Source organism: Gorilla gorilla, chromosome 8 (assembly GCF_029281585.2).
Source record: "Gorilla gorilla gorilla isolate KB3781 chromosome 8, NHGRI_mGorGor1-v2.1_pri, whole genome shotgun sequence".
Taxonomy (NCBI): domain Eukaryota; kingdom Metazoa; phylum Chordata; class Mammalia; order Primates; family Hominidae; genus Gorilla; species Gorilla gorilla.
In genome coordinates, this window is record NC_073232.2 from 47288290 (window position 1) to 47303785 (window position 15496).

The following is a 15496-nucleotide window of genomic DNA, read 5'->3' on the forward strand; positions in this document are numbered from 1 at the left end:
GTTGCAGTGAGCCGAGATCATGCTACTGCAGTCTAGCCTGGGCGGCAGAGCAAGACTCTGTGTCAAAACAAACAAAAATGTATTTTGGACTATTTCAAACATACAAAGAGATGATTGTAATAAACTCCCATGTACTCAACACCCAGCTTTTTATTTATTTTTCTTGAAACATGCAGTTTTATTTTAAAATAAAATAAAAAGTTTCCAAAAAAAAAAAAACGTATTTTGGGGCTGGGCGCAGTGGCTTACGCCTGTAATCCCGGCACTTTGAGAGGCCGAGGTGAGTGGATCATGAAGTCAGGAGTTCAAGACCAGCCTGACCAACATGATGAAAACCCGTCTCTACTAAATACACAAAAATTAGCCGGGCGTTGTGGTGTGCGCCTGTAATCCTAGCTACTCGAAAGGCTGAGGCAGAATTGCTTGAACCCTGGAGGCGGAGGTTGCAGTGAGCCGAGATCCCACCACTGCACTTCAGGGTGGGGGATAGAAGGAGACTCCGTCTCAAAACAAACAAAAATGTATTTTGGGCTATTTCAAACATACAAAGAGATGATTGTACCCAACACCCAGCTTTTTATTTATTTTTCTTGAAACGTACTTTTATTTTGAGTCTCACTGTGTCACCCAGGCTGGAGTGAAGTGTGTCACTGAAGCCTTGACTTCCCAGGCTCAAGCGATCTCCCACCTCAGCCTCCCTAGTAGCTGGGACTATAGGCATGAGCTACTGTGCTTGGCCTGAATATTAAGTTTTAAGAAACTTTTTGGACCGGGCGCAGTGGCTCACGCCTGTAATCCCAGCACTTTGGCTGGCGGATCACGAGGTCAGGAGATCAAGACCATCCTGGCTGACATGGTCAAACCCCATCTCTATTAAAAATACAAAAAAATTAGCCCGGCGTGGTGGTGGGCGCCTGTAGTCCCAGCTACTCGGGAGGCTGAGGCAGGAGAATGACGTGAACCCGGGAGGCGGAGCTTGCAGTGAGCAAAAGTCGCGTGGCTGCACTCCAGCCTGGGTGACAGAGCGAAACTCTGTCTCAAAAAAAAAAAAAAAAAGGTCTAGGCTAATACAAGAGTTAATCAAGAAATGTAGTGTTTCTTTTTGAGTGGAGAAAAATTCCTTGCCAAAAATCTCCGCTGTAGGTTAAAAAAATTTTTTTTCTTCCCAAACATTACTGCTAAGTAGGTTTACATTTTATGTTTGAATGGTATCTTTTACTTACATGAGTTTATCAGCTATGCCTTTATTGACTTTTCTATTGGGTGGATTATCAAGTGAAATAAGAGAACGATACTTTAAATATTAATTATTTGAGAATATTTTGAATTTTAAAATATTGGTTATTTTAATTTTTTTCAAAATGGAGAACATTGATTTTAAAAGTAATTCATACTCAGCCTGGCCAACATGGTGAAACCCTGCCTCTACTAAAAATACAAAAAATAAAAGTTAGCCAGGCATGATAGCACACACCTGTAATTCCAGCTACTTGGGAGGTTGAGGCATGAGAATCATTTGAACCTGGGAGGTGAAGGTTGCAGTGAGCTGAGATTGTGCCACTGTGCTCCAGCCTGGGTGACAGAGCAAGACTCTGTCTCAAAAAAGAAAAAAAAAAGGATAACTCATACAGTAATTCAGACAATTCTGAATAGAAGAAAGTGAAAGTCACTTATAATTCCACGCACCAGAAAAAATTTTTTTAATATTTTGGTATTTGTCTTACCAGTGCATTTTGGCTATGGTGGTTTAATAGATTAGGTAATAAATATACAATTGTGTCTGTTAATATGTTGTGAAATAAACTGTGTGATTTGCTTTTGTAGAGCTCTGATCCCGCCACACGCCAAATGCTAATTGGTACGGTTCTCCATGAGGTGTTTCAAAAAGCAATAAATAATAGCTTTGCCCCAGAAAAGCTACAAGAACTTGCTTTTCAAACAATTCAAGAAATAAGACATCTGAAGGAAATGTAAGTAGTTATAAGAAGAACTGCAGGTATAATTTTATTATATAACTTCTGTCCTAGAAACTATAAAGTATTTGTGTAGACTATCCAATATAAATTAGTGTAATCTAAAATGCAGATTTCATAGTTCTAGTACACTGTTGGAACTCTGTGAAGAGTTTCTGAAATTGCTCAACAGGAACTTTTTGGGTAAAAATACCTAAATATTTTGTACATGTGCATAACAGATTCCTTAACTACTTTCAGAGAATGTATAAAGAACTTTTTTGCATTAGTTCTAGAAACAGTGTGATATACTGAGAATTATATGGGGTTGGGAAGAAGATGAAACTAGTTTCAAAGTGCATCTTTACGGCCAGGTGCAGTGGCTCACGCCTGTAATGCCAGCACTTTGGGAGGCCGAGGTGGGCCGATCACGAAGTCAGGAAATCGAGACCATCCTGGCTAACATGGTGAAACCCCGTCTCTACTAAAAATACAAAAAATTAGGTGGGCATGGTGGTAGGCGCCTGTAGTCCCAGCTACTCGGAAGGCTGAGGCAGGAGAATGGTGTGAACCCGGGAGGTAGAGCTTGCAGTGAGCCGAGATCACACCACTGCACTCCAGCCTGGGTGACAGAGCAAGACTCCGTCTCAAAAAAAAAAAAAAAAAAAAAATGCAGCTTTACAGTATTTTTTTTTTGGAGGGGAGATAGGGGTCTTGCTATGTTGTCCAGGCTGTACTCAAACGACTGGGCTCATGTGTTTCTCCCCACCTCAGCCTCCTGAGTATCTGGAACAACAGGTACATGCCACCATGGCTGGCCTGCCTTACCAGTTTTTTTTTTTTTTTTTTTTTTTTTGAGGTGGAGTTTCGCTCTTGTTGTCCAGGCTGGAGTGTAATGGCGTGATCTCAGCTCACCACAACCTCTGCCTCCCAGGTTCAAGCAATTCTGCTGCCTCAGCCTCCCAAGTAGCTGGGATTACAGGCGTGCACCACCACGCCTGGCTAATTTTGTATTTTTCGTAGAGACCGGGTTTCTCCATGTTGAGGCTGGTCTCGAACTCCTGACCTAGGTGATCCGCCCGCCTCGGCCTCCCAAAGTGCTGGGATTACAGGCGTGAGCCACCGCGCCCGGCCTACCTTACCAGTTTTTGTTTTGTTTTGTTTTGTTTTGTTTTCGAGACGGAGTCTTGCTCTGTCACCCAGGGTGGAGTGCGGTGGCTTGCTCTTGGCTCATTGCAGCCTCTACCTCCCGGGTTCAAGCAATTCTCCTGCCTCAGCCTCTCGAGTAGCTGGGATTATAGGCATGAGCCACCACACCCGGCTAATTTTTTTGTACTTTTAGTGAAGACGGGGTTTCACCATGTTGGCCAGGCTGGTTTTGTACTACTGACCTCAAGTGATCCACCCACCTCAGCGTCCCAAAGTGCTGGGATTACAGGCATGAGCCACCAGGCCTGGCCTAAAATTTTGATACATATTACCAAATTGCTCTCTATAGACATTGTCCAAGTTTACATTTCTACTGGCAATATATGAGACTTTGTGAGACCATATGGTCATCTACATCATTTTTAATCAACTGGAAACTGCCTGATTTCAAACAGCCTTTTGCAAGGATAACCTTCATCTTCAGTACTCTAAATGTGTGTTTCTCTAGATCTTTTTGGATGCTTTGGTATTAGCAGTTGCTTCCTGGCTTGAGGAGTTTCAGCTTCTCTTTCAACCTGTGGTTGCTATTTTGTTTAAGTCAATTTTGGCAGAGCTAGCATTGCTAATTTTGTCTTCTCTATTGGACTGGCTCTCTCAGAGGGCTGACACAACTCTGCTCTGTCAGTCTTGGTAAGCTGGAGGTGGCAGAAACCTAGGAAAGTAACAGCTTATTAAATTTGGTGTTAGAAATATTGCACAGTTATATGGTAAATGTGTAGTATCCTGAAGTCTCAATGTCTGATGAATGTGTTATTATGGTGCTCCCTTAAGCAAGTGAGAAAAATTATAAGTTGTATCTTTTTTTTTTTTTTTTTTTGAGACGGAGTCTTCCTCTGTCGTTCAGGCTGGAGTGCAGTGGCTCACTAGGCTCACTGCAAGCTCCACCTCCTGGGTTCACGCCATTCTCCTGCCTCACCCTCCCGAGTATCTGATCTGGGACTACAGGCGCCTGCCACCACGCCTGGAATAGTGCTGACCTATAGTTAGCACTGTATTTATGGTTATCATCATGGTCTTTACATCTTTTTTTTTTTTTTTTGAGATGGAATCTCGCTCTGTCCCCCAGGCTGGAGTGCAGTGGCACAATCTCGGCTCACTGCAAGCTCCGCCTCCTGGGTTCACGCCATTCTGCCTCAGCCTCCCGAGTAGCTGGGACTACAGGCGCCCACCAACACGCCTGGCTGAATTTTTGTATTTTTAGTAGAGACGGGGTTTCACTGTGTTAGCCAGGATGGTCTCGATCTCCTGACCTCGTGATCCACCCGCTTCGGCCTCCCAAAGTGCTGGGATTACAGGCGTGAGCCACTGCGTCCGGCCAGGTCTTTACATCGTAATGTTTTTTTTTTCTTTTTGAATCTGGCTCTGTCGCCCAGGCTGGAGTACAGCACCGTGATCTTGGCTCATTGCAACCTCTGTCTCCCAGGTTCAAGTGATTCTCCTGCCTCAGCCTTCTCTTTAGCTGGGATTACAGGCGTGTGCCACCATGCCTGGCTAATTTTTTTGCATTTGTTAGTAGAGATGGGGTTTCACCATGTTGGCCAGGCTGGTCTCAAACTCCTGACCTCAGGTGATCCACCCTCCTTGGCCTCCCAAAGTGCTGGGATTACAGGTGTGAGCCACCATGCTCAGCCTATACTTTAATGAGGGCTTACCATCAGCTAAGTGCTTTACATACATTGTTCTATTTAATCCTCAGACTGACTCTGTAAGGTAGTTATTATCTCCTCCTTACAGATGAGGAAACAGGCTTAATTAACCATGACTTGCTCTTAGTCATACATCTGGTAGTGCAGAGTTAGGATTCAAACTTAGGTGTGATTTTGTATACAAACTGATAAGCCCCTACCACCCTAGAGTAGTTATTAAGATTGCGGAGCTTAAACATAAAGAAGGAACTGGAATAATCATCCTGGGAGGGTAAGTTTATAACAGCAGTTCTCAAAACTTTTTCTCTCAGGACCCCTTTACACTAAAAAATTATTAAAGACTGGAAAGAGCTTTTGTTTATGTGGGCTATATCTATGATTAATTACTGTACTAGAAAGTAAAACATGTTTATTAATTCATTTGAAATTAACATGTATATTCATTTTTGTTGTGGTTGTTATTGAGACACTCTTGCTCTGTCGCCCAGGCTGGATTGCAATGGCATGACCTCGGCTCACTGCAACCTCCACCTCCTGGGTCAATCAATTCTCCTGCCTCAGCCTCCTGAGTAGCTGGGATTACAGGTGCCTGCCACCACACCCGGCTAATTTTTGTGTTTGTGAGTAGAGACAGGGTTTCACCATATTGGCCAGGCTGGTCTTGAACTCCTGACCTCAAGTGATCCACTCGTCTTGGCTTCCCAAAGTGTTGGGATTATAGGTATGAGCCACTGCACCTAGCCTAAAATATATTTCATTCAAAAATATCAATCTATGCTTGTTAACATAACATTTTAATGAAAAAAACTATTGTAAAAAAATGTAATGAATGTCATTGTTTTACATTTTTTCAGTTTCTTTTTGCTTTCTTTCTTCCTTATTTATTTTTTTTTGAGGTAAGGTGTCTCTCTGTTGCCCAGGCTGGAGTGCAATGATGAAATTATCACCCACTGTAGCCTCAAACAATCCTCCAGCCTCTATTTTTTTTTCTTTCTTTTTTTTTTTTTTTTTTGAGACGGAGTTTCACTCTTGTTTCCCAGGCTGGAGTGCAATGGCACGATCTCAGCTCACCGAAACCTCCGCCTTCCGGGTTCAAGCAATTCTTTTGCCTCAGCCTCCCGAGTAGCTGGGATTACAGGCATGCACCACCATGCCTGGCTAATTTTGTATTTTTAGTAGAGATGGGGTTTCTCCACGTTGGTCAGGCTGGTCTCGAACTCCCAGCCTCAGGTGATCTGCCCATCTCTGCCTCCCAAAGTGCTGAGATTACAGGCATGAGCCACAGAGCCTGGCCGTTTTTTTTTCTTTCTTTCTTAAAGTTACAGCACCCAATATTCCCAGGTGGTCTCCCATCCAAGTAGTAACCAAGCTCAACCCTGCTTAGCTTCTGAAATAAGATGAGATCGGCTGCGTTCTGGGTGGTATGGGTGTAGACCAAGCCTCTATTTTTGCAAATGTTTTAAATGTATGACTTCATATAAGATCGTGGATTCTTGTATCTGCTTCTGCATTCAAAATATTTCTATGTTTTATGTCATGTACCCTCAGAAAATTCAACTGTACTCTTATGAAAGGAAAATGATAAATAATGTATTCATATTGTTACGACATAATTTTGACCTTGTAAGAACCCTGAAAAATTGAGACTTAGGTTTTTTTGTTTCTGTAGATTTCTCACATAAGTTAACATTCCTGTATACTGTCCTTTCATGTTGTAAGGCTGATACTGCCTTTCTGTCCATATGACCCTTTTTTCTCTTTTACATTTCTACTTTCCATTGCTTGGTTTCAGGAGCAATATCTCCATTTTTTTAATCCCAAAGGTGTAACTGGGACTCTTCCAATTAGACCATGGTGTGAATTAGAGCAAATTATCTGAAATTTGATGTCATATCACTGTTTCAGTGTTATTTGGATTTTTTTTTTTTTTTTAAACAGGGTCTCACTCTGTCACCCAGGCTGGAGTACAGTGGTGAGATCACAGGTCACTGTAACCTCAAACTTTTGGGCTGAAACGATCCTTCCGCTTCAGCCTGCTGAGTAGCTGGGACTATAGTTCCACACCACCATGCTTGGCATTATTTGGATGTTTTTTAAAAATTGTGGTTAAATGCACATAAAAATTACCGTGTTAGGCCAGGCGCAATGGCTCAACCCTGTAATCCCAGCACTTTCAGAGGCCGAGGCGGGCAGATCATGTGAGGTCAGGGGCTCAAGACCAGGCTGGCCAACATGGTGAAACCCCGTCTTTACTAAAAATACAAAAATTAGCTGGGCGTGGTGTCATATGTCTATGGTTCCAGCTACTCAGGGGACTGAGGCAGGAGCATCATTTGAATCTGGGAGGCAAAGGTTGCAGTGAGTAGAGATCGCGCCAGCCTGGGCAACAAGAGTGAAACTCTGTCTCAAAAAAAAAAAAATTACCATATTAGGTCAGGTGCGGTGGCTCATGCCTGTCATCCCAGCACTTTGGGAGGCCAAGGTGGGCAGATTGCTTGAGCCCAGGAGTTTGAGACCAGCCTGGCCAACCTGGTGAAACCCAATCTCTACTGAAAATACGAAAAAATTAGCTTAGCATGGTGGTGTGTGCCTGTAATTCCAGCTACTCTGAAGGCTGAGCGGGGAGAATCACTTGAGCCTATAAGGCAGAGGTTGCAGTGAGCCGAGATAGCGCTACTACACTCCAGCCTGGGTGACAGCGCGAGACCCTGTCTCAAAAAATAAAGAAAAGAGAAAAAGAAAAAGAAGAAAAAAATTACCATGTTAACGTGTGTGTGTGTGTGTGTGTGTGTGTGTATTTGTGATGGAGTCTTGCTCTCTTGCCCAGGCTGGAGTGCACTGGTGCGATCTTGGCTCACTGCAACCTCTGCCTCCTGGATTCCAGCAGTTCTCCTGCCTCAGCCTCCCAAGTAGCGGGGATTACAGGCATGCACCACCACGCCTGGCTAATTTTTGTATTTTTAGTAGAGACAGGGTTTCACCATGTTGGCCAGGCTTGTCTCGAACTGCTGACCTTGTGATCCACCTGCCTCCATATCCCAAAGTGCTGGGATTACAGATGTGAGCCGCTGCGCTCTGCCCATGTTAACCATTTTTAAGGGTACAGTTCAGAGGCAAAGTACATTCACCTTGTTGTACAGCCATCACCCTATCTATCTCCAGAACTCTGCATCTTCCCAAACTGAAGCTCTGTGCCCTTGAAACAATAACGCTCCCTTCTTTCCTCCTCTCAGCCTCTGACAACCCCCATTCTACTTTCTATCTCTGTGATTTTCACTACTATAGGTACCTCATATGAATATTAGTCCTTTTGTGACTGGCCTATTTCACTTAGCATAATGTCCTGAAGGTTCTTCAATGTTATAACATATGTCAGAATTTCCTTCCTTTTTATAGCTGAATAATACTGCATTGTATGGAGTATGCCACATTTTGTTTATCCATTTATTGGCTGACGAACAGTTGGGTTGCTTATATGTATTTTTTTGTCCTCGTTTACTTTTCTCATATTTATACTTTCATATTCGCTATCATATTTTTGGCAGGTACCGCTTAAGTCTAAGTCTATTTACTATTATATTTTTGGCAGGTACCGCTTAAATCTAAGTCAAGATGAAATAAAACAAGAAGTAGAGGACTATCTTCCTTCGTTTTGTAAATGGGCAGGAGATTTCATGCATAAAAACACTTCGACTGACTTCCCTCAGATGCAGCTCTCTCTGTAAGAAACACGTTTTGTTTATATATATAGTCTTCATATTTTTAGACCAGGATGCCATTCTGTGTGTTGAATCAAAGTTTTTAAAGATTGAGTAATTACAATTAGCCATTTTGCTTGCTTATTTTATAAATTATGGTCCTAAGTATCTTTCCATGACAAAAAAGAACCCAGTGAATAGAAAATTTTATTTTCATTATTATGATAGCTTATTTTCTATATGTAGATAGATATTTTCTTTTTTTTTTTTTTTTTGAGATGGAGTTTTGCTCTGTCACACAGGCTGGAAATACAGTGGCACTGATCTCCGCTCCTGGCAACCTCCGCCTCGCAGGTTCAAGTGATTCTCCTGCCTCAGCCTCCCAAGTAGGTGGGATTACAGGCGCCTGCCACCACACTTGGCTAATTTTGTATTTTTAGTAGAGACAGGGTTTCACCATGTTGGCCAGACTGGCCTCGAACTCCTAACTTCAGGTGATCCACCCGCCTCAGCCTCCCAAAGTGCTGGGATTACAGGCGTGAGCCACTGTGCCCAGCCTCTTTCTTCTTCTTTTTTTTTTTTTTTTTCTTTTTTGATACAGAGTCTTGCTCTGTTGCCCAGGCTGGAGTGCAGTGGCATGATTTCGGCTTACTGCAACCTCCACCTCCCGGGTTCAGGCAATTCTTCTGCCTCAGCCTCCCAAGTACCTGGGATTACAGGCACCCACCACCATACCCGGCTAATTTTTTGTATTTTTAGTAGAGACAGGGTTTTGCCATGTTGGCCAGGCTGGTCTTGAACGCCTGACCTCAGGTGATCCACACACCTCGGCCTCCCAAAGTACTGGAATTACAGGTGTGAGCAACTATGCCTGGTCTGTATTTTCTTATAAAGTAACCAATTTATAAATATTTTGGGGGTCCTAATTTTTATCATTTGATTCTTTTTTTTTTTTTTGAGACAGAGTCTCATTATGTCCCCCAGGCTGGAGTGCAATGGTGTGATCTCTGCTCACTGCAACCTCCACCTCCCGGGTTCAAGCAATTCTCCGGCCTCAGCCTCCTGAGTAGCTGGGATTACAGGTGTGTGCCACCACACCTGGCTAGTTTTTGCATTTTTATTAGAGATGGAGTTTCACCATGTTGGCCAGGCTGGTCTCGAACTCCTGACCTCAAGTGATCCTCCCACCTTGGCCTCCCAACCTGCTGGGATTACAGGCATGAGGCACTGTGCCTGGCCTCATTTGATTCTTTCATGTGTATTTTTCTGTGTTACTAGCATATAGTCTGTGTCATGTGTTGACTGTCATATGGATGTGCTATATATTTACTGTGTTTAGCCATTTAATGCTGTTTGGCATTATGTGTATTTTCAAGTTTTTTTTTTTTTTTCTCAAAGTGGCATTGTTATAATTTTATAGGGGAAATATGTTTTTTTCTGTTATTCATTTAGCAAATATTTATTGGGTGTCTAATATATGCCAAGTAATGTTTTAGGTGCTTGGATCATGGTAGCAAAAAACAAAACAAAACATACAACTGCCTACTTTGTGGAGTTTCTATACCACTGTACAAGTAAACAGCAGGGGACCAGACTGTGATTAATGCAGTGCCGAACAATGAGGAGGATAAGAAGAAAGGGAGAATAGGTAGGTAGTGGTGGCAGGGATATTCCATAGAATGTTCATGGAAGGCCTTTCTCATAAGGTAGCATTTGAGCAGAAGCTTAAAGGAAATGAAGTAGTGAACCGTACAGCTGTCTGTAGGAGGAATGTTCTAGGTAGGGGAAACAGGGCAAAAGCCCTGTGGCTGACACATACTAGCTGTGTGTGCAGTATCTCAGCGAACTAGTGTGATGGCTAGAGCAAAGTGCAGTAGGAGAAGAGCAGCAGTAGTTCCCCTGGAGCCTTATCATCCTGGTCAGGACTTGGCTGCTGCTCTGATTAGAATGGAAGCCATTGGAGGGTTTTTTTTTTTTTAATTTATTTTTTTATTTTTTTAGTTTTTGTTGATCATTCTTGGGTGTTTCTCGCAGAGGGGGATTTGGCAGGGTCACAGGACAATAGTGGAGGGAAGGTCAGCAGATAAACAAGTGAACAAAGTTCTCTGGTTTTCCTAGGCAGAGGACCCTGCGGCCTTCCGCAGTGTTTGTGTCCCTGGGTACTTGAGATTAGGGAGTGGTGATGACTCTTAACGAGCACGCTGCCTTCAAGCATCTGTTTAACAAAGCACATCTTGCACCGCCCTTAATCCATTCAACCCTGAGTGGACACAGCACATGTTTCAGAGAGCACAGGGTTGGGGGTAAGGTCACAGATCAACAGGAAGAATTTTTCTTAGTACAGAACAAAATGAAAAGTCTCCCATGTCTACCTCTTTCTACACAGACACAGCAACCATCCGATTTCTCAATCTTTTCCCCACCTTTCCCCCCTTTCTATTCCACAAAACCGCCATTGACATCATGGCCCGTTCTCAATGAGCTGTTGGGCACACCTCCCAGACGGGATGGTGGCCGGGCAGAGGGGCTCCTCACTTCCCAGTAGGGGCGGCCGGGCAGAGGCGCCCCTCACCTCCCGGACGGGGCGGCTGGCCGGGCGGGGGGCTGACCCCCCCACCTCCCTCCCGGACGGGGCGGCTGCCGGGCGGAGACGCTCCTCACTTCCCAGACGGGGTGGCTGCTGGGCGGAGGGGCTCCTCACTTCTCAGACGGGGCGGCTGCCGGGCGGAGGGGCTCCTCACTTCTCAGACGGGGCGGTTGCCAGGTGGAGGGTCTCCTCACTTCTCAGACGGGGCGGCCGGGCAGAGACGCTCCTCACATCCCGGACGGGGCGGCAGGGCAGAGGTGCTCCCCGCATCTCAGACGATGGGCGGCCGGGCAGAGACGCTCCTCACTTCCCAGATGTGATGGTGGCCGGGAAGAGGCGCTCCTCACTTCCTAGATGGGGTGGCGGCCGGGCAGAGACGCTCCTCACTTTCCAGACTGGGCAGCCAGGCAGAGGGGCTCCTCACATCCCAGACGATGGGTGGCCAGGCGGAGAAGCTCCTCACTTCCCAGACGGGGTGGTGGCCGGGCAGACGCTGCAATCTCGGCACTTTGGGAGGCCAAGGCAGGCGGCTGGGAGGTGGAGGTTGTAGCAAGCCGAGATCACGCCACTGCCCTCCAGCCTGGGCACCATTGAGCACTGAGTGAACGAGACTCCGTCTGCAATCCCGGCACCTCGGGAGGCCGAGGCTGGCAGATCACTCGCGGTTAGGAGCTGGAGACCAGCCTGGCCAACACAGCGAAACCCCGTCTCCACCAAAAAAATACGAAAACCAGTCAGGCGTGGCGGCGCGCGCCTGCAATCGCAGGCACTCGGCAGGCTGAGGCAGGAGAATGAGGCAGGGAGGTTGCAGTGAGCTGAGATGGCAGCAGTACTGTCCAGCTTCGGCTCGGCATCAGAGGGAGACCGTGGAAAGAGAGGGAGAGGGAGACCGTGGGGAGAGGGAGAGGGAGAGGGAGAGGGAGCTTGGAGGGTTTTTATCTGATTTCCATTTTTGTTTTTTTGAGATGGAGTCTCGCTCTGTTGCCCAGGCTGGAGTGCAGTGGCGCGATCTCGGCTCACTGCAACCTCCGCCTCCCGGGTTCACGCCATTCTCCTGCCTCAGCCTCCTGAGTAGCTGGGACTACAGGTGCCTGCCACCATGCCTGGCTAATTTTTTGTATTTTTAGTAGAGCCGGGGTTTCACCGTGTTAGCCAGGATGGTCTCGATCTCCTGACCTCGTAATCCACCCACCTCGGCCTCCCAAAGTGCTAGGATTACAGGCGTGAGCCACCGCGCCTGGCTCCTTTTTTTTTTTTAAACTGGCAGAGTTTTATTTTTCTTTAAATAGGCACGACTTCCATGTATACTAATATTCTCAATGTTCTCTCAATATTTTCAATATTTCATAACATTTTGTGATCTAAAAAATTTGCTTTAAGGGGGTCCGGGCATGGTGGCTCATGTCTGTAATCCCTGCGCTTTTGGAGGTTGAGGCACTGTATCAACTGGCTCAGGAGTTTGAGACCAGCCTGGCCAACATGGTGGAACACCATCTCTACTAAAAATACGAAAATTAGCCAGGCGTGGTGGTGGGTGCCTGTAATCCCAGCTACTCGGGAGGCTGAGGCAGGAGGATCGCTTGAACCAGGAGGCAGAGGTTACAGCGAGCCGAGATCGTGCCACTGCACTGTAGCCTGGGCAACAAAACGAGACTCCGTCTCAAAAAAAAAAAATGCTTTAAGATTTGTGAGTCATAAAGCTTTGCAGTAGTTAGTTCTTTGGATCTATTCCCTGTGGTTCGAAGGATATAATGAGCCTGGATGTGAATCCCAGTTTGGCTGTAATTTAGCTGTATAACTACAGCAGGCTCCTTAACTTGTGTGTGCTAGTTTTTGCCTTGATCTCATTTACTTTTTTTTTCTCTCTTTTTTGAGACAAGGTCTCACTCTTGCCCAGACTGGAGTGCAGTGGTGTGATTTAGGCTCACTGCAACCTCTGCCTCCTGAGTTCAAACAGTCATTCCACCTCAGCCTTCTGAGTAGCTGGGACTACAGGTGCACACCACTCTGCCCGGCTAATTTTTGTATTTTTTGTAGAGATGGTGTTTTGCCATGTTACCCAGGATGGCTAGTCTCGAACTCCTGGACTCAAATGATCCTCCTGCCTTGGCCTCCCAAAGTGCTAGGGTTACAGGCGTGAGCCACCATGCCTGGCCCTCTAATGGGATTTTCACATGTATTTTAAAAATATTTAGTAGTTTAAAAAAAGGCTTGTCTTGCTGTTAGAGCTCAGGCTGGAGTACAGTGGTGCGATCTTGGCTCACTGCAACCTCTGCTTCCTGGATTCAAATGATTCTTGTGATACAGCCTCCTGAGTAGCTGGGACTATAGGCATGAGCCACCACGCCTGGCTAATTTTTGTATTTTTAGTAGAGGCGAGGTTTCACCATGTTGGCCAGGCTGGTCTCGAACTCCTGACCTCAAGTGATCCACCCACCTCAGCCTCCCAAAGTGTTGGGATTACAGGCATGAGCCACTGCGCCCGGCTGAGTTTGTTTTTTATATTTTTTATTTCTGTAGTGGTCATAAATTTACCACCAGCTCCCTACACTAAGAAAAAGCTAGAGTGAATAGATTGTTTAGTTTTTCTTGTGTTTTAAAAATAAATTTATAAATGTTTCATTTTTTGTTATTTCTTTGGAACAGACTGACATAGGGGATGGATATTGGGCTTCACTGTGATAAACTGTGTTTATCAAGTAGTCATCCTTCACCTAGTTCCTTGCTTTGCTTTATAATATTCTGGTCTCTGTGAATGTTCTGTAACACTAAGAAAGTTAATTTTATCGGCCTGGCGTGATGGCTAATGCCTGTAATCCCATCACTTTGGGTGGCTGAGGTGGGCAGATCATGACGTCAGGAGTTTGAGACCAGCCTGGCCAAGATGGTGAAACCCCGTCAGACTAGGTGACAGAGCAAGGCTCCATCTCAAAAAAAATAATAATAAATTTCAAGCAAATGTAAATGACAAAAAGAAATAAAGGAGGAAGGAGGGGGAAAGAAGGAGGGAGGAGGAAGGAGAGTAAATGAGGATAAATAATTAGTTGAAGATAAAATTAGTATTTTTTTTTTTTTGAGATGGAATCTTGCTCTGTCACCCAGGCTAGAGTGCAGTGGCACAATCTTGGCTCACTGCAACCTCTGCCTCCCAGGTTCAAGCAATTCTCCTGCCTCAGCCTCCCGAGTAGCTGGGATTACAGGCGCCTGCCACCATGCCTGGCTAATTTTTGCATTTTTAGTAGAGACGTAGTTTCACCATGCTGACCAGGCTGGTCTCGAACTTCTGACCTTAGGCGATCCACCCACCTCACCCTCCCAAAGTGCTGGGATTACAGGTGTGAGCCACTGCGCCCAGCTGCTTGACATTTTAAATTACGGTAGATATCTATTTTTGTTGTTTTTTTGGACATAAGCTTTTCTTTTTGTTAATTGTTTTAGCATCCTGTCTGCATGTTTGCTTGTTTGTTTTCCTTTGGTGGAGTCTTAACCCAAATGTGTTTTTTTTTTTTGGTTAAAATTAACCCATTGTTTTTACAGTGATAAGCATGATTCTCAGAATCCTGGGTTAATAAATTCTGCAAACATTTATTCAATGCTATATGTGTGCCAAGGATTATACCAGGTACTGTTGTTACAGGGATAACTAAAGCCCTCAGGAACTCAGTGTATTGGTGGTAGATGAAAATAATAAAAGTGAAGAGGTTTGCTGGTGGAGAAAATGTAGGTGACAAAAGCAGCATGGAACCCTGGCAGTTAATAGCATATAAGGCACAGAAGGAGATAATAGAATCTGTTGAAGAAGGCTTAGGATAGGTCAGCAAGGGATTTGCAGCCTGGAAGAAGGGCATCACAGATGCTAAGGAAAGAGTGTGGAATTCAGACTCATCTTTGACCTGCAAGGAATCTTTGAAATCAGATCCCACATTTTTTTGTCAAAACACAAAATTATATACATTTTATATACAATGCACTCATACTAGCTTAATGATGGGGATATGTTTTGAGAAATGTGGTGTTAGGCAATGTCATCATTGTGTGAACATCAGAGTGTACTTTTGCAAACCTAGATGGTAGAGCGCCTACTACACACCTAGGCCATATGGTATAGCCCGTTGCCTCTAGGCTACACACTTGTACTACATGTTACTGTACTGAATACTGTAGGCAATTGTAACAACGGTAAGTATTTGTCTATCTAAACATATTGAAATATAGAAAAGGTAGTGTGTTGTATTACCACAATAGCTAGATGTCACTAGGCAATGGAATTTTTTAGTTCCATTATAATCTTATGGGACCACTATCCTAGGTTGATGAAATCATTGTTATACAATGGATGACTGTATATATAATTTTTCAAGTCACACAGAACTTTTACTGAAATAGATTATGCATTATGCCATA

At 44.7% G+C, this 15496-nt stretch overlaps 1 protein-coding gene across 3 annotated transcripts in view; it reads left to right on the forward strand.

Moving 5' to 3' along the window:
- The window catches only part of DNA2 (DNA replication helicase/nuclease 2), a 59274-nt gene that overhangs the window by 4352 nt on the left and 39426 nt on the right, over positions 1 to 15496 (forward strand). For all 3 annotated transcript variants that reach the window (XM_031015474.3, XM_055353640.2, XM_055353639.2), the window contains exons 4-5: positions 1825 to 1970; positions 8397 to 8528. In XM_031015474.3, coding sequence (XP_030871334.1) covers positions 1825 to 1970; positions 8397 to 8528 — 278 coding nt within the window. The remainder of the gene's footprint in view (positions 1 to 1824; positions 1971 to 8396; positions 8529 to 15496) is intronic.